This window comes from Mercenaria mercenaria, chromosome 13 (assembly GCF_021730395.1).
Source record: "Mercenaria mercenaria strain notata chromosome 13, MADL_Memer_1, whole genome shotgun sequence".
In the NCBI taxonomy this organism is placed as follows: Eukaryota; Metazoa; Mollusca; class Bivalvia; order Venerida; family Veneridae; genus Mercenaria; species Mercenaria mercenaria.
In genome coordinates this window covers 64,715,632-64,738,665 of record NC_069373.1, presented here as the reverse complement: position 1 = coordinate 64,738,665, position 23,034 = coordinate 64,715,632, and the positions used below count along the sequence as shown (strand labels likewise).

General features: G+C 35.8%; 2 protein-coding genes across 26 annotated transcripts in view; one reads left to right on the top strand and one right to left on the bottom strand.

The window, feature by feature from the left end:
- Window positions 1–23,034, bottom strand: part of LOC123528430 (ectopic P granules protein 5 homolog) — a 307,990-nt gene that overhangs the window by 136,771 nt on the left and 148,185 nt on the right. The gene's annotated exons all lie outside the window — the stretch shown is intronic.
- The window catches only part of LOC123528557 (protein polybromo-1-like), a 100,475-nt gene that overhangs the window by 45,666 nt on the left and 31,775 nt on the right, over window positions 1–23,034 (top strand). For 14 of the 22 annotated variants that reach the window (XM_053522079.1, XM_053522071.1, XM_053522074.1 and 11 more), the window contains 14 exons: window positions 596–811; window positions 3,421–3,507; window positions 4,220–4,293; window positions 8,632–8,682; window positions 10,448–10,688; window positions 11,378–11,452; window positions 11,976–12,122; window positions 12,785–12,872; window positions 14,387–14,635; window positions 16,493–16,590; window positions 16,981–17,052; window positions 18,261–18,299; window positions 20,538–20,708; window positions 22,473–22,511. In XM_053522079.1, the coding sequence (XP_053378054.1) occupies window positions 596–811; window positions 3,421–3,507; window positions 4,220–4,293; window positions 8,632–8,682; window positions 10,448–10,688; window positions 11,378–11,452; window positions 11,976–12,122; window positions 12,785–12,872; window positions 14,387–14,635; window positions 16,493–16,590; window positions 16,981–17,052; window positions 18,261–18,299; window positions 20,538–20,708; window positions 22,473–22,511 (1,647 nt within the window). The remainder of the gene's footprint in view (window positions 1–595; window positions 812–3,420; window positions 3,508–4,219; window positions 4,294–8,631; window positions 8,683–10,447; window positions 10,689–11,377; window positions 11,453–11,975; window positions 12,123–12,784; window positions 12,873–14,386; window positions 14,636–16,492; window positions 16,591–16,980; window positions 17,053–18,260; window positions 18,300–20,537; window positions 20,709–22,472; window positions 22,512–23,034) is intronic. The other 8 variants (XM_053522081.1, XM_053522080.1, XM_053522078.1 and 5 more) reach the window with 4 other exon arrangements.

Sequence of the window (23,034 nt, the reverse complement as noted above, 5' to 3'; positions counted from 1 at the left end):
CACTTGACCCAGAATGTTGAAACTTCAGAGGATGATTGGTCATGCAAAGTAGATGACCCCTATTGATTTGGAGGTCACTGTGTTAAAGGTCAAGTTTACATGGGCCTGAACATGGAAATCCATTTCCGCTCAGTAACTTGAAAATCACTTGACCCAAAATGTTGAAACTTAATAGGATGATTGGACATGCAAAGCAAATGACCCCTACTGATTTTGGGGTCACTCGATCAAAGTTCAAGGTCAAAGGGGCCTGAAGATGGAAAACCGTTTCCAGTTCATAACTTGAGAACCACTAGGCCTAAAATGTTGAAACTTAGTGGGATGTTTGGACATGCCAAGTACATGATCCCTATTGCAGCCAACCATCAGTGTCCCTTTGACTTTTGCTCCTGTCCCCTTTTGACTTCTTGCTTATATGATTATGCATTTGGGGAGACATGTGCTTTTCTACAAAAGCATCTTCTAGTGGACATTCTACTTAAATAACTCAAGTAAGATTAATTGTGTGGCTGATTATGCAGGGTACTTATTATTTAATGTTAGGGATGTTACCCCTGAATGGACATGATATTAACAACTTATTATATAATTTTAGGGGCGTTATCGCAGGATGGACAGGTTCCAAGATGACATGTTTAAGGTGTTTTCTCGAGCTCGTGCCCTAAGTCGCTCTGACTCACAGCTGTATGAAGATACTGTAGAAATGCAGATGTTCTTCATCAAGACTAGAGATTCTCTGTGTAAAAATGGAGAAATCCTTCTTACACCGGCTCTCAGCTTCACAGAGAAACATATTCATAGCATAGTAGAGGTTAGTATTTGAGAAAAGCGTGCTTCTTTCATGATTTATTTACTTGTTTTTAGCTCACCTGTCACAAAGTGACAAGGTGAGCTTTTGTGATCGCGCGGTGTCCGTCGTCCGTGCGTGCGTGCGTGCGTGCGTCCGTAAACTTTTGCTTGTGACCACTCTAGAGGTCATATTTTTCATGGAATCTTTATGAAAGTTGGTCAGAATGTTCATCTTGATGATATCTAGGTCAAGTTCGAAACTGGGTCACGTGCCTTCCAAAACTAGGTCAGTAGGTCTAAAAATAGAAAAACCTTGTGACCTTTCTAGAGGCCAAATATTTCACAAGATCTTCATGAAAATTGGTCAGAATGTTCACCTTGATGATATCTAGGTCAAGCTCGAAACTGGGTCACGTGCCGTCAAAAACAAGGTCACTAGGTCTAAAAATAGAAAAACCTTGTGACCTCTCTAGAGGCCATATATTTCACAAGATCTTCATGAAAATTGGTCAGAATGTTCACCTTGATGATATCTAGGTCAAGTTCGAAACTGGGTCACGTGCCCTCAAAAACTAGGTCAGTAGGTCTAAAAATAGAAAAACCTTGTGACCTCTCTAGAGGCCATATATTTCACAAGATCTTCATGAAAATTGGTCAGAACATTCATTTTGATGATATCTAGGTCAAGTTTGAAACTGTGTCACGTGCCGTGAAAAACTAGGTCAGTAGGTCAAATAATAGAAAAACCTTGTGACCTCTCTAAAGGCCACATTTTTCATGAGATCTGTATGAAAGTTGGTCTGAATGTTCATCTTGATGATATCTAGGTCAAGTTTGAAATTGGGTCACGTGCGGTCAAAAACTAGGTCAGTAGGTCTAAAAATAGAAAAACCTTGTGACCTCTCTAGAGGCCATATATTTCATAAGATCTTCATGAAAATTGGTCAGAGTGTTCACCTTGATGATATCTAGATCAAGTTCGAAAGTGGGTCACGTGCCTTCAAAAACTAGGTCACTAGGTCAAATAATAGAAAAGCCTTGTGACCTCTCTAGAGGCCATATTTTTTCATGGGATCTGTATGAAAGTTTATCTGAATGTTCATCTTGATGATATCTAGGTCAGTTTCTAAAGTGGGTCACGTGCCTTCAAAAACTAGGTCAGTAGGTCAAATAATAGAAAAACCTTGTGACCTCTCTAAAGGCCATATTTTTCATGGGATCTGTATGAAAGTGGGTCTGAATGTTCATCTTGATGATATCTAGGTCAAGTTCAAAACAGGGTCATGTGCGGTCAAAAACTAGGTCAGTAGGTCTAAAAATAGAAAAACCTTGTGACCTCTCTAGAGGCCATACTTGTGAATGAATGTCCATAAAAATTGGTCAGAATGTTCACCTTGATGATATCTAGGTCAGGTTTGAAACTGGGTCACGTGCCTTAAAAACTAGGTCAGTAGGTCAAATAATAAAAAAACCTTGTGACCTCTCTAGAGGCCATACTTTTCATAGGATCTGTATGAAAGTTGGTCTGAATGTTCATCTTGATGATATCTAGGTCAAGTTTGAAACTGGGTCAACTGCGGTCAAAAACTAGGTCAGTAGGTCTAAAATTATTAAAATCTTTTGACCTCTCTAGAGGCCATATTTTTCAATGGATCTTCATGAAAATTGATCAGAATGTTCACCTTGATGATATCTAGGTCAGTTTCGAAATTGGGTCATGTGCGGTCAAAAACTAGGCCAGTAGGTATAAAAATAGAAAAACCTTGTGACCTCTCAGAGGCCATATTTTTCATGAGATCTTCATGAAAATTAGTGAGAATGTTCACCTTGATGATATCTAGGTAAAATTCAACACAGGGTCACGTACCTTCGAAAACTAGGTCAATAGGTTAAATAATAGAAAAACCTTGTGACCTCTCTAGAGACCATATTTTTCAATGGATCTTCTTGAAAATTGGTCAGAATTTTTATCTTGATAATATCTAGGTCAAGTTCAAAACTGAGTCACATGAGCTCAAAAACTAGGTCACTATGTCAAATAATAGAAAAAACGACGTCATACTCAAAGCTGGGTCATGTGGGAAGAGGTGAGCGATTCAGGACCATCATGGTCCTCTTGTTAAATAATGAGATGGTCTGTGTGGTCACTGACATCACATCAAATCACTTGCCTCTCACCAACATGGATTTGAAACCTCACTTTGGGTGTAGAATTCTTCATGCGAGGAAGTCATCCAACTGGTCAGTGGTTTTACCCAGGTTCGAGCCCATACCTGAAACCTTGCCTAGAGGGGCACCTGGTGTCTGCCCCATCAAAAGATGGAAAAGTCACAAGTCCAACAAAATTTAAATATAATGAAGTTTTGATTCAAGGTAGTTCTACATTTTACTAAGTACCAAACCTGGTGGAAGAAAGAGTTTTGCGTTATTATTCTAAGACTTAATTAATAGCTTATATAGTGTATAATAATATGGTAGTGTACAAGTAAAGACTGAAGAAGGAGAAAAACACACTGACATTTTAACAAAATAAACTTTACTAAAAAAATTTATTTTTAATTAGTTTACCCAAATGTATAAGAATTTTGTCAAAAAAGCACTAGTTTATCTGTTTTTGTGTGCTTACTGCAGGCTGAGAAGTTGGCAAAAAGTGTTGCTGAACAAGCAGAAGATGAGAAGAAAACAGATGTTGATGAAACTCCACAAGTATCCACTGATGTAAGTCTGTGTATTGAGATCTTTTTTGTGTCATTTTTAGCTCACAAGAGCAAGACCTTAATGATCAGTACCAAGCCTAGTTGTGCATATCGCCGGCATATTCCGCTTTGCTGCACAAAATGGCCGCCAGAGCTAAAAATAGAAAAATCTTGTCCGGCTTTCACAGGTCAAACTGCTGGCTGGATTTCCATGAAACATCACAGGAGTAATCAGTACCAAGCCCAGTTGTGTATATCACTGGCATGTTCCGCTTCGCTGCACAAAATGGCCGCCAGAGCTAAAAATAAAAAAAATCTTGTCCAGCTTTTACAGGTGAAACTGCTGGCAGGATTTAGATGAACCTTTACAGGAGTGATCAGTACCAAGCCTAGTTGTGCATAATGCCGACACATTCTGCTTTGCAGCACAAAATGGCCGCCAGAGCTAAAGGTATACATGGGGGTAGACATGTTTTTGTGACAAAAACATCTTCTAGTTGTGGTTTGTCTCTCAGCAGCTTTAGTGTTAACCCATTGAAGACCTCATTTCTTGAGTAATCTTTGAGATCTTGATCAAATACAGAGTTATGACCCTTGAAAAATTCTAATATATAAACACTTTGTACCAGAGTACATACTAGTATATTAAAACCATAAGTGACAAATTTTTACAGATGTCTAAGCCCACGTGAAATGGAAATTTTATAAGACATATTGTATAACTCTGTTTACAGGGAGAAGGTAATGAGAGCTTGAAATACAAAGATCAGATATACAGAGTAGGGGATTTTGTATACATTGAACCAAGGTATGTTAATTTCATTTTTAGCTCGACTATGCAAAGAATAGTCTAGCTATTCTACTCACCCTGGCATCGGCGTCGGCATCGGCGTCACACCTTGGTTAAGTTTTTGCATGCAAGTACATACAGCTATCATTTAAAGGCATATAGCTTTGAAACTTATTTATTCTTTTTCTAGGTCAATTACCAATCTCACTGGGTCAAGTTCCATAACTCTAACATGTATTTTGAGCAAATTATGCCCCCTTTTGGACTTTGAAAATTCTGGTTCAAGTTTTACATGCAAGTTACTATCTCCAAAACTAATGCAGATATTAAATTGAAACTTCACATGTGTCTTCGGGGTTATAAAACTAGTTGATAGCACCAAGTCCCATAACACTGACCTTCATTTTGGCCAAATTATGCCCCCTTTTGGACTTAGAAAATTCTGGTTAAAGTTTTGCGTGCAAGTACATACAGCTATTACTAAAAGGCATATAGATTTGAAACTTATTTTTTAGCTCGACTATTCGAAGAATAGTCTAGCTATTCTACTCACCCTGGCGTCGGCGTCGGCGTCACACCTTGGTTAAGTTTTTGCATGCAAGTACATACAGCTATCATTTAAAGGCATTTAGCTTTGAAACTTATTTATTCTTTTTCTAGGTCAATTACCAACCTCACTGGGTCAAGGTCCATAACTCTAACATGTATTTTGAGCAAATTATGCCCCCTTTTGGACTTAGAAAATTTTGGTTAAAGTTTTACATGCAAGTTACTATCTCCAAAACTAATGCAGATATTGAATTGAAACTTCACATGTGTCTTTGGGGTTATAAAACTAGTTGATAGCACCAAGTCCCATAACTCTGACCTTCATTTTAGCCAAATTATGCCCCCTTTTGGACTTAGAAAATTCTGGTTAAAGTTTTGCGTGCAAGTACATACAGCTATTACTAAAAGGCATATAGATTTGAAACTTATTTTTTCTTTTTCTATATCAATTACCTACCTCACTGGGACAAGTCCCATAACTCTGACATGTATTTTGGGCAAATTATGCCCCCTTTTGGACTTAGAAAATCCTGGTTAAAGTTTTGCGTGCAAGTACATACAGCTATTACTAAAAGGCATATAGATTTGAAACTTATTTTTTCTTTTTCTAGATCAATTACCTACCTCACTGGGACAAGTCCCATAACTCTGACATGTATTTTGGGCAAATTATGCCCCCTTTTGGACTTAGAAAATCCTGGTTAAAGTTTTACATGCAAGTTACTATCTCCAAAACTAATATAGATATTAAATTGAAACTTCACATGTGTCTTCGGGGTTATAAAACTAGTTGATAGAATCAAGTCCCATAACTCTGACATGTATTTTGGGCAAATTATGCCCCGTTTTGGACTTAGAAAATTCTGGTTAAAGTTTTGCGTGCAAGTACATACAGCTATTACCAAAAGGCATATAGCTTTGAATCTTATTTATTCCTTTTCTAGGTCAATTACCAGCCTCACTAGGTCAAGTTCCATAACTCTTAACATGTATTTTGAACAAATTATGCCCCCTTTTGGACTTAGAAAATTCTGGTTAAAGTTTACATGCAAGTTACTATCTCCAAAACTAATGCAGATATTGAATTTAAACCTAACATGTTTCTTAGGGGTTATAAAACTAGTTGTTAGCATCAAGTCACATAACTCTGTTATGTATTTTGGTCAAATTATGTCCCCTTTCGAACTTAAACTCTTTTGATATTTAACATTTTGGGTAATAATTTCCTGCTTCTGTGACAATATTTCGAATAGTCGAGCTTGGCTGTCTTACGGACAGCTCTTGTTCTTTTTCTAGATCAATTACCTACCTCACTGGGTCAAGTCCCATAACTCTGACATGTATTTTGGCCAAATTATGCCCCCTTTTGGACTTAGAAAATTTTGGTTAAAGTTTTGCATGCAAGTACATACAGCTATTACTAAAAGGCATATAGATTTGAAACTTATTTTTTCTTTTTCTAGATCAATTACCTTCCTCACTGGGTCAAGTCCCATAACTCTGACATGTATTTTGGGCAAATTATGCCCCCTTTTGGACTTAGAAAATCCTGGTTAAAGTTTTACATGCAAGTGACTATCACCAAAACTACTACAGATATTAAATTGAAACTTCACATGTGTCTTCGGGGTTATAAAACTAGTTGATAGCACCAAGTCCCATAACTCTGACATGTATTTTGGGCAAATTATGCCCCCTTTTGGACTTAGAAAATCCTGGTTAAAGTTTTGCGTGCAAGTACATACAGCTATTACCAAAAGGCATATAGCTTTGAAACTTATTTATTCTTTTTCTAGGCCAATTACCAACCTCACTGGGTCAAGTTCCATAACTCTTAACATGTATTTTGAGCAAATTATGCCCCCTTTTGGACTTAGAAAATTCTGGTTAAAGTTTTACATGCAAGTTACTATCCCCAAAACTAATGCAGATATTGAATTGAAACTTAACATGTTTCTTCGGGGTGATAAAACTAGTTGATAACACCAAATCCCATAACTCTGATATGTATTTTGGTCAAATTATGTCCCCTTTCGAATTTAAAACTCTTTTGATATTTAACATTTTAGGTAATAATTTCCTGCTTCTGTGACAATATTTCGAATAGTCGAGCTTGGCTGTCTTACGGACAGCTCTTGTAAAATTTGTTGTTTTCTGGTCTCAGAAGATTTTACTTCAGCATTGCTATTATACTGATTATTTTAATGCTTTATCACCTTTATTGTACCCCCCAACAGCAAAGTTGTAAGGGGGGGTATACTGGTTTCAGGTTGTCTGTCTGTCTGTCTGTCCGTAGACGCAATCTTGTGCGCACCATCTCTCCTTATCCCCTTGACAGAATTGAATGAAACTTCACACAAATGATCAGTACCAACAGTAGTTGTGCATGGGGCATGTTTGGTTCTTTTAGAAAAAAAATTTGCAGAGTTATGGGACTTGTTACTATACTATATACATAGACACAATCTTGTGTGCACCATCTCTCCTCATCCCCTTGACAGATTTTAATGAAACTTCACACAAGTGATCAGTACCAACAGTAGTTGTGCATGGGGCATGTAAGGTTCATTTAGAAAAAAAAATTGCAGAGTTATGGGACTTTGTTTCTTTGTTACTATACTATATACATAGACACAATCTTGTGCGCACCATCTCTCCTCATCCCCTTGACACAATTTAATGAAACTTCACACAAGTGATCAGTAACAACAGTAGTTGTGCATGGGGCATGTTAGGTTCTTTCAGCGACAAAAAATGCAGAGTTATGGGACTTCGTTTCTTGTTAACATACTATGTACATACAGTCTGCATATGCAATCTTGTGCGTGCCTTATCTACCAAACCAACCCTTGCACACAATTTAATGAAACTTCACACAAGTGATCAGTACCAACCCTAGTTGTGCATGGTGCATGTTACATTCTTTTAGATAAATATTCTGCATAGTTATGGGACTTTGTTTTTTGTTACTATACTGTATACATACAGTCTATATACATACAGTCCACATAATTATGCAATCTTGTGTGCGTCAAATTGCAATGTACTGTGACAGTGCATGCGGGGGGTACATTCATCACCTTTAGTGATAGCTCTAGTTTTAATATGCTTTGAATGTAAAGTGTTAATGTTTTCTTTTTATACCCCCGAAGGAAGGCATATTGGTTTTCAACTGTCAGTTCGTTCATTCATTCGTTCGTTAGTCACAGTGTTAACTTTTTGCATGAAGGCACTTTACTCGTGAACCACTGCACCCAGGACCTTCAATCAGCACGTGCTGATAGTACTCATCGAGTACACGACCCCTACTGACTTTGGAGTCACCAGGTCAAAGATCAAGGTCACAGGGGCCAACGTTAACTTTTTACATGAAGGCACTTTACTCGCGAACCACTGCACACAGGACCTTCAAACTTCACATGCTGATAGTACTTAATGAGTACACGACCCCTACTCACTTTGGGGTCACCCGGTCAAAGGTCAAGGTCACAGGGGCCAATGTTAACTTTTTGCATGAAGTCACTTTACTCGCGAACCACTGCACGCAGGACCTTCAAACTTCACATGCTAATAGTACTTATTGAGTACATGACCTCTATTGACTTTGGGTTCACCAGGTCAAAGGTCAAGGTCACCAGGTCAAAGGTCAAGGCGCTGGGGGGGCATTTGTCACCATTAGTGACAGCTCTTGTTGTTTGATTTATATGAGCCTATGCCTCGTCAGTGACATGGCTCGTTACAGGTAAAAAAATTACCAATAAAAGAACCATTTACTTAGAATCATGAAAGCTATGTATCTATGAACAGGCTTACATCTAAATCAGGAAGAATACGAAAAAGAAATTCAAAGTATTTGAGGTATCTTGTTATGAAACCAAAAAAAAAAAAAAAAAATGAAAAGCTTTTGTTATGCTTACTGTTATAAAGTTTTTTGCTACTTGTTGATAGTTTGTTTATGCTTTGAGTTATTTGTTTGTACATAATTTATTGTACCCCCCGACAACAAAGTTGTAAGGGGGGGTATACTGGTTTCAGGTTGTCTGTCTGTCCGTCTGTCCATAGATGCAATCTTGTGCGCACCATCTCTCCTTATCCCCTTGACAGAATTGAATGAAACTTCACACAAATGATCAGTACCAACAGTAGTTGTGCATGGGGCATGTTAGGTTCTTTTAGAAAAAAAATTTGCAGAGTTATGGGACTTGTTACTATACTATATACATAGACACAATCTTGTGCGCACCATCTCTCCTCATCCCCTTGACACAATTTAATGAAACTTCACACAAGTGATCAGTACCAACAGTAGTTGTGCATGGGGCATGTTAGGTTCTTTGAGAAAAAAAATTTGCAGAGTTGTGGGACTTCGTTTTTTTGTTACTATACTATATACATAGACACAATCTTGTGCGCACCATCTCTCCTTATCCCCTTGACACAATTTAATGAAACTTAACACAAGTGATCAGTAACAACAGTAGTTGTGCATGGGGCATGTTAGGTTCTTTCAGAAAAAAAATTTGCAGAGTTATGGGACTTTGTTTTTTTGTTACTATACTATATACATAGACACAATCTTGTGCGCACCATCTCTCCTCATCCCCTTGACACAATTTAATGAAACTTCACACAAGTGATCAGTAACAACAGTAGTTGTGCGTGGGGCATGTTAGGTTCTTTCTGCGACAAAAATTGCAGAGTTATGGGACTTTGTTTCTTGTTAACATACTATGTACATACAGTCTGCATATGCAGTCTTGTGCGTGCATGTTACATTCTTTTAGATAAATATTCTGCATAGTTATGGGACCTTGTTTTTTGTTACTATACTGTATACATACAGTCTATATACATACAGTCCACATAATTATGCAATCTTGTGTGCGTCAAATTGTAATGTACTGTGTCAGTGCATGTGGGGGGTACATTCATCACCTTTAGTGATAGCTCTAGTTTTACCCTGTTGCTTGTTAATCATACATGTGTTTAGCAGCTTTACAATATGTATGTACTCCTTTCATTACCTTCAGACTTGAGATTAAATTAAAAGTTCAGTTAATACAGAAGATTTAAGATTTTATAATAAAGAAAAGGTTCATTTATCAGAATTTTGTGATAAAAGTCCCACTGCAGTCCCGGGAGGTTGATATGGAAAATGTTCATCCCTCGAAATTTGAATATAGAGTTCAGCTAATAACTTTTGAATAACAATTTTCCTATCACCCTCTTAGACATGCAATATTTATATAATATACAGTACAATATAAAGTATGTCAGATGAATCACTTTCAATCAATAATTCAGAAAACAGCCTGTTGCTGTTTTCCTACTTGTCGTTTATATGTACACAAATACTGAATATGTCTTTTGTACACTTATTCAGTATGTTCCTTGAGATGTTTTTCCCAAAATTTAATGAGATTAGTACTTACTCAAACAAGTAAAGTCAAGATAAAATCAAAATGCTACTTACAAGATACGGAAGTTTTCTCTTTTTACAGAAAATATTTAATTCGTTTTGTTACGTATTAAAGGAATATGTTGATAATGCTGTGTGATTTTTTTTCTTTTAGTACTAGGCCACATGATATTTGTTCAGTATATGAGTGCTGTGTACTTTCAGAGATTCAGATAGCGAGCCTCACATATTCTGCATTGAGAAGATTTATACAGACAGCACTGGTCAGCAACAGGTCTATGGGAACTGGTTTTACCGACCTAACGAGACTTTCCACCTGGCTACGAGAAAGTTCTTACAGAAGGAAGTTCTGAAAAGTGACTGCTACGCTAGTACTTCACCAAACCAAATCATTGGAACATGTTTTGTAATGAACGTCAGAGAATATTTCAAATATAAACCAGAGGTAACCTTCAGTTATATTATGTCCCACAAGGTATATCCATTTTAAATGATATTTTCATACATAAGTTGTAAAATTCACAGATGATAATGTTGTTCAGGAATTTACATAAAAAGTATTTATAGACCCATTTTGGATTTGATATTTTGAGGTTCTGAAAGAGAAAAGAGAACCTGCAGTATAGAAGATTATCTTTGTTTTGATATTGATAGTAGAATCTAAATGATAAAAAAGTAACAGTTCTAATAATTTGATTGCTGCTTTATTAATAAGAGTATAGTGATATCTCGGAAAAGTGTGAACAGTATTAGGGACACATAAATATCTTTGTAGCGCATAAGTTGTTGCCCTCAAAGAAGTTAATTTACCAGGGATTATGTTTAATAAGAAAGAAAACATGTAGAGAGGTGTTTGCTCATGGAACTGTTGTTAACAGTGTTTACAGTATTTCATCTTTTAACCCTTAGCCTGCTAAATTTCTAAAATGGACTGGTCCATCAATTATAATATAATACCATTTATTATACGAAGGGGTGTCCACTGAAAATTTACTGACTGCATAGGGAACAGTGCAGATCATGATCAGACTGCACATATGTGCAGGCTGATCTTGGTCTGCACTGGTCACCAGCAGGCTAATGATTAAAATTGTCTATTCACCTACAAAAAAGAGTAACTGTTTTATATTGTAGGGTTTTGCTGACAATGATGTGTATGTGTGTGAGTTTAGATACACAAGCAAGACAAGAAGTTTCAAGAAAATCAAGGTAATGCATGGGTTTTACTTGCTTTGTGAACTATACATTCACACATTGGTGTAAGTACAACTTGTAGTTTAATCATCAAAATGAAACAGGTCTAGAAATGCAGGTGGAGCTGAAAAAATACATTTGGATGTTGTGAAAGATTATTTGAAAGGCGAGTCAGTCCTCCCTGCTGTGCATGTGTAAATTGTGAATATATACTCCATATGGAGTGAGGCAATCACTTAAGATGATGATTAACATTAACACTGAGGTTATGTTTAAAGATGTGCTATACTTGCATTTCAGTCAAATATTTTATCATTAGATATTGATTTAAATGTGGAAAATAATTTTCAAATAGATTTAACTTAGCTAAATATATTAACAAAATATATGGGTAGAGCTGAATCATTTAAACTTACCATTTTTAGTGGCATGAGATGTTCATACCGTATCTACAAATATACATTTGATGGTGTATAGTACTTTATGGCTGAGGATAAAGAGTTTTCAATGTAATCAATATCTGACGTGTATATTTTAGTTATGGTCTGTGCCAAGAAATGAAGATTTGAAGTTGATAGAACGAGAGGTTCCATTTCATCCAATACGTGTAGCATCGATATTTGCTGACAAGGACAAAGATGAATTTGATGATGGAGACACAAGTATTCTTGATAAAGAACGAAATGTAGGTTTTCCTTTGCGTAATAGTTTTAACAGGAAATAAGATATGATATACAGTCAAACTTCATTCACTAGAACTGGGATGAATTGAACTCCACCCTTCGCTCGAAGTCATTTTCCGGTCCCAGCAAAATCCATATATACTTGATAATTCTGACAGTCCTGTCGAGTTCAAGCAAACAAACTTTGACTGTAGAATCAAAAATGTTGATAAGAGTTATTTAGTACGAAAGGCACTTTTAACAATATAGTGAAGTAGTAATATACTGGGAAAAAAGCCACCAGCTGAGTCTGGATACTGCATGCTGGAACCCTACTGGAGACATAATTTTGCATGCCTATTTGAACCTAGCACTTGTTTTTCTTGAGGCAGCAGACTTAGACGTGTTCAGGATATGCTTTATAGTCGGGTCAGCTACTGAATAGTTAGACTAAACTGATGTTCAAGGAAGAAAAACTTTGGAGCTCATAAAAAAAATATTAGCCTTGTAAAAATGGAATACTGGTGGAAGGGAAAATAGACAAAGAAATGTTGTTTACTGTCACTGTTTTGATATTTTAAATGAAGTAAAAATCTGTAAATGACATTGCAGAATAGAGTCTAGTACAATTATATAGCAGTAGTAGGTTAATAATGAAAGTTGAAAAGTTAGTTAATGTTTGCAGGATGTTCTGGTTAATGTTGGCGCACCGAATGAAGATGGACAGATCTTGTATGAACAGATGAGTACGACTACAGGAGTTTATAAAGTTGGTGAGTTAACTGTACTTGCACTTTTACAGTCATTTTGTTTTTATATGTATAGTGGACTTAAAAATTCTAAAGGTAAAATAAGTCAGAGTTTTATTTGTTCATTATGTGATGCAACCAAGAATTTAGGGAAAATAAGTCCCCTACAAAAAATGTATTAATTCCACTTTATTATCCCCCGCCGATGAAATCTGGAGGGTGGTATTGAAATGGCGTTGTCCGTCTTGTCATGTCCGTGTGTGCGTGCGTCCGTCTGTCCGTCCGCAGCCATTTCTCAGTAACTAGCAGGTAAAATTTCATGAAACTTGAAATAAACATGAAGCAACATACTGTGGTGATGCCCGTCAAGTTTTTTTTTTGGATCGGTCAATTTTCCTTAGAGTTATTGCCCTTGATTTAATGAAAAATGCCCAAAAATGTCCATCCGCAGCCATTTCTCAGTAACTAGCAGGTAGAATTTCATGAAACTTGAAATAAATATGAACCAAGATACTGCAATGATGCCCATCAAGTTTTTTTTGGATTGGTCAATTTCCGTTAGAGTTATTGCCCTTGATTTAATGAAAAATCCACGTCTGCAGCCATTTCTCAGTAACAAGCTGGTGGAATTTCATGAAACTTATAATAAATATGGACCAACATACTTCAATGATGTCTGTCATTTTTTTTTTCAATTGGTCAATTTTCCTTTGAGTTATTGCCCTTTAATTGTTTGAAAATCTACGGATTTGTACATAACAAACCAACCAACTGGTAGAATTTCATAAAATTTCTTTCATTCTTTTCCATTAACATTTATTATAAACATGTGAAGTTGTGTACCCACACCTGGTCACCACCTTGCCTTCGTCACCCCCCCCCCCCCCCCCCCCCCCCCCCCCCCCACCCAATAAAAAAAAAAAAAAAAAAAATCTTTCCTTTTTATTATTATTATTTTCAAACCTTCCATGAATATTTATCAACATGCAAAGTTGTACTGTTCCCCCACCTCACTCCTTAACCAAGTCATCCCCCCCCCCCCCCCCCCCACCTCCCCCAACCAAAAAATAGCATTCATTTTATGTTAAATTGATTATGACAAATGAAATTATTTGCTTCTTAGTAACAACCTTAACTTTTTGCCAGATTGCCATATTTTTTTGCCATTCCTGACCACAAACCCTTTCGGCGGGGGATACCAATTCATCGAATTTGCTTGTTTATATTCATATACTTGCGGTGAATAGATAATGAAAATCTTAATCAGCCTGTCACAAAATGTGAAGACCTGTGACACCATATTTTCAGGTGTGGTTTCTATCACTTTTCTATACATGCCTCTTGTATGTAAATTCATGAAAAAAAAAATCTGGTGCAGACTTTAGGTACCTGTTTACCTTTACAACTTACATTTTTATGGTCAGGTACTTTTATGGATTTCCAGTATTTGTAGAAGAGTCATTTCATGTGTTTTCTAATTCTTTAGAGAAGTGTATTTTGATAGATAGTGTTCTAATCAGTTGTGTTTGATTTCGTAGGAGATTGTGTGTATGTGAAGTCTGACCTTGACAAGCCTATGATCTACAGGATAGATAGAATGTGGGCTGATAAGTACGATCAGAGATATTTCTATGGTCCCCTGTTCATCCGCCCATGTGACATTGAGCACCCGCCTACGAGACTGTTTTACAAAAATGAAATGTTTATCTGTGGCGTGGAGGAGGCTCGGACCATGGACAGTGTGACAGGAAGATGTTGCGTGTTGCATGTGAGGGACTACTGTAGCAGTAAGTAGCCTTTGTTGTCAAATAATGTATAACCAGTCAAACTTGAACAGAAAAACTTTCTAGCTGTTGAGATCTTGTCTTGGTGCATGTCTTTTCTCTTGAATTTTCAAATTTTTATTATTTAAAACTGGTTAGAGAAGTTAGTATTTGCTAAATTAACTTGCACCTCACTGATAGGGGTATGAAACCTTGCTTGGATGTACAATAGTAGTCTTGTATGCTTATGGAAGGTCACTGGTTCTACCGAGATGCATGCTCATGCGTGAAACTATGCTGAAGGGGTACCTCGGATCTTCATCCACAGTCAAAAGCTGGAATGGTTATCATATGACATAATTATGTCTCCCACCACACAGTGGTGTGGGAAACATATTGAATTACTGCTATCTGTGTGTGTGTCTGTCTGTCACAAAGCTTGTCCGCACTCTAAGTCAATCATTTCTCATCCGATCTTCGCCAAACTTGAAGAAAATGTGTTTGACCATAAGACCTCGACCAAGTTCGATAACTAGCCAAATCGGCCAAGTCACTTCGGAATTATGGCCCTTGAACATAATTACCAACAACTACCGGCGCAGTATTGTAGACTGGTTACTCCACTTCACTACTGCCGAACAGCATTGTAGACTGGCACAGCATTGTAGACCAGTGACCACTACTGACACAGCATTGTAGACTGGTTACTCCAACATGTGAATACCAGTAGGCCACCAACAGTATAAAAAAGACAAGACTTACTATTCAGATGATTAGGCAGTTGTTGGAGACTTGCGCTTTTCTCAAAAGCACCTCTGGTTTGTATTAGTGTGACAAAACACCAATAAAAAAGTAGCTGATTTGTTTGTTTTGCAGAAAAAAAAATGATAAAAAAGCAGGTACAGGGCAATTTACTTTAGACATATAACTGCCAGGTTTTAGTATTATGAAGTAGTCAATCTTTGCCTGACACTCTACCTGTAATTAAAGTTTGCTTATGTTCTGGTGGTGCTGAACATTTTTAGCTCATCTGATTTTGGGGGAAAAAAGATGAGTTATTGTCATCACTTGATTGGCGTCGGCGTTGGCATTGCCTGGTTAAGTTTTATGTTAAGGTCAGCTTTTCTCCTAAACTATCAAAGCTATTGCTTTGAAACTTGAAACACTTGTTCACCATCATAAGCTGACCCTGTACAGCAAGAAAAATAACTCCATCCTGCTTTTTGCAAGATTTATGGCCCCTTTTGTACTTAAAAAATATCAGATTTCTTGGTTAAGTTTTATGTTTAGGTCAACTTTTCTCCTAAACTATCAAAGCTATTGCTTTGAAACTTGCAACACTTGTTCACCATCATAAGCTGACCCTGTACATCAAGAAACATAACTCCATCCTGCTTTTTGCAAGAATTATTGCCCCTTTTGGACTTAGAAAATCAGTTTTCTTGGTTAAGTTGTATGTTTAGGTCAGCTTTTCTCCTAAACTATCAAAGCTATTGCTTTAAAACTTGCAACACTTGTTCACCATCATAAGCTGACCCTGTACAGCAAGAAACATAACTCCATCCTGCTTATTGCAATAATTATTGCCCCTTTTGGACTTAGAAAATCAGTTTTCTTGGTTGAGTATTATGTTTAAGTCAGCTTTTCTCATAAACTATCAAAGCTATTGCTTTAAAACTTGCAACAGTTTTTCACCATCATAAGTTGATGCTGTACATCAAGAAACATAACTCTATCCTGCTTTTTGCAAGAATGATGGCCCTTTTTAGACTTAGAAAATCATGGGTAGGACAATATTTCTCTTATGCAAAAAAATCAGATGAGCGTCAGCACCCGCAAGGCAGTGCTCTTGTCTTAAATTGATTATTATAATTGTTGTAGGTCGTCCAACAGAAGTACCAGAATCTGATGTATATATCTGTGAGTCAAAATATCATGAAACAGAAAAGACTGTGAGAAGGCTCTCAAAGGGGTTAAAGGTAAAACTTAAACTTTCATTTCTGCTATTTTACAGGAATAAAGAAATTGTATTAGTTTGTTGTTCAAAATATACCATTCTGTCAAGATAGAAGTGATGTATTTCTCCAGAGCTTCTCTTTTAACAAGCTTTTTAGGTATTATGATTATGTGATAGTAGACTATGACATGTTTTTGAAGTTATAAAAAATCGTAAATGTAGGATATGACTATATTGTACAGAAAGTGAGTTGAAACTAGACTTGAATAGATTTGGCTTTACAAACTTGGAGTTACTACACTTAAATTTCAGATTAAAATTGAGATTTTGAGATAGCAGGATTTTTTTTTATTTATGTACAGTTTTGAGATACCTGATTTGAATAATATGTCAAATATTAATATTTTCCTAGAAACACTCGCTATCACCAAGGGTTACGGATGATGAGATTCTGTTCTTCAGGAAACAGATCATCCCTACAAAGGTAAATTTTAGTCACCATGTTACATGTTTTTGTTTAAACCCTTTAGCATGTAGATTTTTTATACCCCATGTAAATGGCTTTATATGCCACAAGTTGATATTTGAGGGCTTTATGGTGAACAGTTAAAAGTTATCTTAGTTGTAGTGAGTCGAAACTGTTTTCTATTTAGCCAGCGTATTATTGCAAGTTTGTTATGAATATTTATCTTTTTTTCTTACTGAGTAGGTGGAAAAATGGAGGGTTTTAACTTAAGTCAAACTGAATTTCATGTGGGTCTTAAAATGGAGGGCCCATACTAAAGTAGGACTGAATATCCAGTGGATTTAAAAATGGAGGGCGTGAACTAAAATAGAACTGATTATCAAGGAGTATAATATCAGAGAGCCTGAACTTAAGTTGGACTAATTATGAAGCGGGTGTGAATGTGGAGGCTGTGAACTAAAATAGGACTGTTAATGGTCAGGTGTAAAAATGATTGATTATCGTGTATGTGTAACGATATTTGATGTGAACTAAAATGGGGCTGATAACTGAAATGATTCGAGGACTAATAGAAATGCAAACAGGTCTGATAAATGATTGATGAAGTTCTAGAACTTATTATACTGTAGAAGAGCTTACAGGTGTAATCTATGATTGGTGATAAAGGTAGCTTAAGTTTCAAAACTGTAAAATATTTTCAAGGTCTAATTGGGTGAAGTTATTTAATACATAAAATTTTGACACTGATATATGTTTTCATAGATTTTTCGATACATTTTATTACCCTTTTATTTCTTAATTCTGTGAAATCATTTAATTTGTGGGCATGAATTTTCATGGTTTCAGCAAAGTGGCTACTTTTCTGGACATGTTTTTGTGGATTTCAAATTTTGAGAATAAATGGCAGTTTATGGTTTTTATTAGGATTTGATTTCTTGTATAGCCACAGACAGAATAGATATTAAAATTGGTCCCCAATGAATTGGAATGATTTTGTAGTAATGTGCTGAAATAGATTTCACATTTATTTGATAAAAAAAATGGGAATGGTTTTCTATGCATACTAATTATTACTGTGGAAATTATTTACTGTTCTGGGTGTATGTCTGGTGTCCTGTATTTAACCAACATGGCTGATTTTTGAAATAAAAAAAAATGTTAGATAGATGTAATATACATGTATGTTTTGATAGATATGATATACATGTATTTATTTCCATCCATAGGTGGAAATAGCTCACCCATTCAATGTTATTAATAAACAGGTATAGAATGTTTGAATTTCCTTTCTTTGAAAGACAAGCAGAGATTTCTGACCATTTTTTTCTGTTAACTTACGTTGAAAAATAGAATAGCTTGTCTAATCTTACATAAGTTGTCTTACCTTGGACATATTTTCAAATGTGAACTGACTAAGGTTTTTTAACATCCCAGGATACTGTGAAATCTCTGAATTTAATTGACACAACATTTTGTGGTTTCGCTCCCAAAATGGCTATTTCATGGATTACACATTTTGAAAATTAAGTAAATGGGGTTTTATTTGGATGATTCAAACTTGTGGATTAACCTGTCCGTGGAATGCTTGAAAATAAGTGTCCTCTGAATGTAAATGGTTTCACAGTATATATCTGTTTTTTTAGGGGGGGTGTGGGGGGGGGGGTGTAAAAATTATTCAACGGTTGTACTGTGTTTTATACCTATCCTGGTTTCTTAAAGAATCCCAGTCAGTTTGCATTAAGGTGACAGAAAATATTTAGCATTAAAAAACCTCATTAAAAATTGTGTAAATTTGCAACAAAAATCCTACCAGTTTGTGTGTAGTACAGATCCTACAAATAGAAGTTTTTATTTTTCCTTCCATAATAGTTTACCTTTAGTTCAAGTTGGCTTGCTTATTTGCAATTTTTTATGTCAGGAAAAAAAAGGATATGAAGTACTCGAAAGAAATCTTTGCTTAAGCTGTCCTCCAAAAGGCTTTCGGTGTTGCGTTTTTGTTACTCAGTTAATTTTGTTTTGAAGTTGTGAACATTCCTTATTTGAGCTGAGCCATGAGAAAACCAACGTAGTACATTTGCGACCAGCATGGATCCAGACCAGCCTGTGCATCTGCGCAGTCTGGTCAGGATCCATGCTGTTCGCTAACAGTTTCTCTAATTGCAATAGGCTTTGAAAGCGAACAGCATGGAGCCTGACCAGATTGCATGGATACGCAGGCTTGTCTGGATCCATGCTGGTCGCAAACGCACTATGTTGGTTTTCTCATGGTGCGGTTCATTTCTTGTGACTGAACAAGTCATATAGAAGGGTCATGTTTGAATTAGTATTCTAGTGTGTTTATGATGATATATGCTCAACGCTCGAAATTTATATTTAAATCCAGTTCCCATACATATAGTAAGAAATACATATTATTTTATAATTTAAAAAAAATAGGCATATTAAAATTGGCAAACCCTTCATTTTAGTGTTGATGATTAATTGGGATATTTTTAGTTGTTCCTGTGGAGATCTTTGAGGAAAGCAGACATGCTTTATGTTCAGTTCAGTTTTGATATCAATACAGTTATGTTAATTTTAGCGACTATGTAGCTTTTGATGATTGATATCAACCCCAGCTGCCACTCTTGGCATTCTTTCACACATGGGCAAGTCCCTGGGTAGAACTACTGGCCTTCCCGAAGCCAGCTGGATGGCATACTCAATCGAATCCATAGGTGATATGGAAATGGTTCGAAGTCAGTAACCTTAACCACATGACCACAGGGGCCTGAAGATGAAATGTTGAAGAAATATACTATAAGCTTTGCTTTAGTGATCAGCAATTATATATCTAACAAAATATGTGGCTTCTTAACACGTAGATGATTAGAAATATATAACGTTTAATTTCATATTATGAATGAAGTCTTTTGTGGTTGATTAATTTTTATGGACCAAACACTGGATGATATTTGGGAGTTTCTCAAATAAAGAATAAATTATGAACATAGAGCAAGATTAATTATCTAGAAAAGCAGGGGACCTAATACTGAACAGCTTATCAAAGCTTTGTAAATGATGATATTAATATCAAATTTATGTTATGAAGGATCAGCTAAATTGTTTGAAAGGCAGTTATTGAGCTATATATATTTAGCTTCATGTCTAGGGGTTGTGGGTGGGTTTGAATCCTGATGTTGACCTTGTGTGTATGTGATCAGTTGTTTTGAGCATATGTTCAACCTGCATGCTATATGATAAATGAAATACTTCTAAGGAAAATTGCATGAAGAACACAATTGAAATAGATAGTCTGTTAATTTTGATTTTCTTTGGCACTGTATGATTATATAATGCACTAAATTGATATTGAATATATCTGAATATTTTTAATCGTCAGTAATTAACCCTATCTATATATCTGGAAAATACTAAAGAAATTTCTAACAGCTTTTTCTAATTCAGTGATTTAAAAGATTTTCAGTAAATTTTGGTTGTTGTTTTCTTTTTACCATATATAGGAGCCATCTCCACTTCTAGTCAAAGCGTCAGAGGAGAACCTGGCTTACGACGGTGATGAGTCACGTGATACATTTACGACCGATACTCAGCCAGAAATATTGAATGAATCTCTAGACGAGTATGGCATGCCTATTCCGGCTGTAATAAAAACACCGCATACAACGAAGAAGGTATATCATCACCATGGTGGTTTGATTTGGTTGTTTAGATTTAGTTTGTTTTCTGATATACATTTTGATTTTTATAATTCTTACATTGGTTTCTATTAAATATTTTTTTTTGTCTTTCCACTTAACACTTAATGAGGAGTGTAAAACATACCCGTATTTTCCCCAAGTGTTGGGAAACCCTTAAAATTGGGACACCCTCAAAATCTGCAAAAATAATTACATTTGCAAAAATAATTTTCTCGTACCTAAAATTTTGAACAGAAAGTTCTCAGATATTTTTCAGTTTTTAAAATTTCTGACAGTATGTGAAACAGTTATTTTACAACAAAAAAATGAGAAAAATTGAGAAATGAATTTATATTCCTTTTGTAATGGACTTGTCAAACTTATAGGGAACTTGTTTTAGTATCTTTACAAAAAAGATATAGTTTTTATCAATAATTTGATTGATCCAATGCAGTTAAAAAAAAAAAAAGTTGAGTCAGTAGTCAAGCACTAATATGATTCCTGGGGATATATGTGACAACAGATTTTGTGGGATTTGTTTTCTGTTTTTCTTTTTCTTTTGCCTGTCTATTTATCCCAGGTAAAACCGATGTCCCTAAAGTTTAGGACATTTTTCTATGAATATTTTTTTTTAAATTAAATCTTGGTACAGTTAAAAAATAACTATTTCTGCGTGTCCCAAAACTTGAGGAAAATACAGTAAGTGCAACAACACTAAATCACGTAAAATCTTTCACAATTTTGTGATAAGTATGTTTGGCAGAAAGAGCATTTTAGGCCATCTGATGATATATAACAACAACAAAAAAAAAAAAGAAAAACAGTGTCAAAAATGCAAACAAAATGAAGGTCAGGAAATTAAGAGTCATCTTTGATTTTCAGTTGTTGCATTTAAACTGAGGGATTTCACCAACAGTGGGCTTTTACATTTGCTTTTATGATATATTAAGACCATGTAAAATAAATTGTTTGGGTTTTCAAACCTTGTCTGTCACTTGAGGTAGGTTTTCTTATGCTTTTGGTAGAGGCCAGAATGCATTCTGAAGGTGTTTCAGTAATATTAGCTTAACAGTGATATAATTTTTGAAGAATACCATTGTTGGAGTTCAGATGTTTAGGAGCTATATCAGAAGTGATACAGGGATACATACCTCAACAAAGGTGGTTTTATTAAATGGAAAAAATTCAGTGTTTTAGAAATACTATTTCTATCCTAACATGTCATCGTCCCCAAAAATTGCTTGTTTTATGCTATATTAATTGTCAGCGTGCCTGTAAAGATTTAGGCTGACTTCATGAAAGAGCCGATTTTTTCAGACGTCCAATGATTTTATGGCACAATAACATCACAATTAGGAAAATTGGTCGGGTTGAGTATTCTGCCTTTGCGACCAGTGCAGACCAAGATTAGCCTGCACATCCGTGCAGGCTAATCATGGTCTGCACTGTTCGCTATTCAGTCAGTAAATTTTCAGTGAACACCCCTTTGAATAATAGATGGTATTGCCCGAATTGAATGATGGACCAGTTTATTTGAGAAATTTAGCAGGGTAAAGGTTAATAGGAAAGATAAAACTGGTAATTTGTAGGTTTTCTTGAGAACAAAACAAACAGTTTTACATGGTCTTAGTGAAAACAAAGTAATAGTGTGAGATTTTACTAATTTACGAGTATCGTAAGAGAGGGTTTTAGGCCTTTGCAAATATTTTTTTTGAGTAGGTGGAAGTACATTTGACACATGAATTATTTGATTTTAAGGTTGAGGGATCCACGGGGGGAGAAGGCAGCAAGAAAAAGGTGAATTCAGAATGCTTTATGAAGAAAATATTATTGTCAGAATTGTTGGCGTATTGCCAAAAATTGTCCCCATAAATTGCTTGTTTTATGCTGTATTAATTGTCAGCGTGCCTGTAAAGATTTAGGCTGACTTCATGAAAGAGACGATTTTTTCAGACGTCCAATGATTTTATGGCACAAACACATCACAATTAGGAAAATTGGTCGGGTTGAGTTAGAACAGAAAATGCTATTAACCTTTAGCCTGCTAGCAGTGAGTTATTCTGCCTTTGCGACCAGTGCAGACCAAGATTAGCCTGCACATCCATGCAGGTTAATCATGGTCTGCACTGTTCGCTATTCAGTCAGTAAATTTTCAGTGAACACCCCTTTGAATAATAAATGGTATTGCCCAAATTGAATGATGGACCAGTTTATTTGAGAAATTTAGCAGGGTAAAGGTTAATAGGAAAGATAAAACTGGTAATTTGTAGGTTTTCTTGAGAACAGAACAAACAGTTTTACATGGTCTTAGTGAAAACAA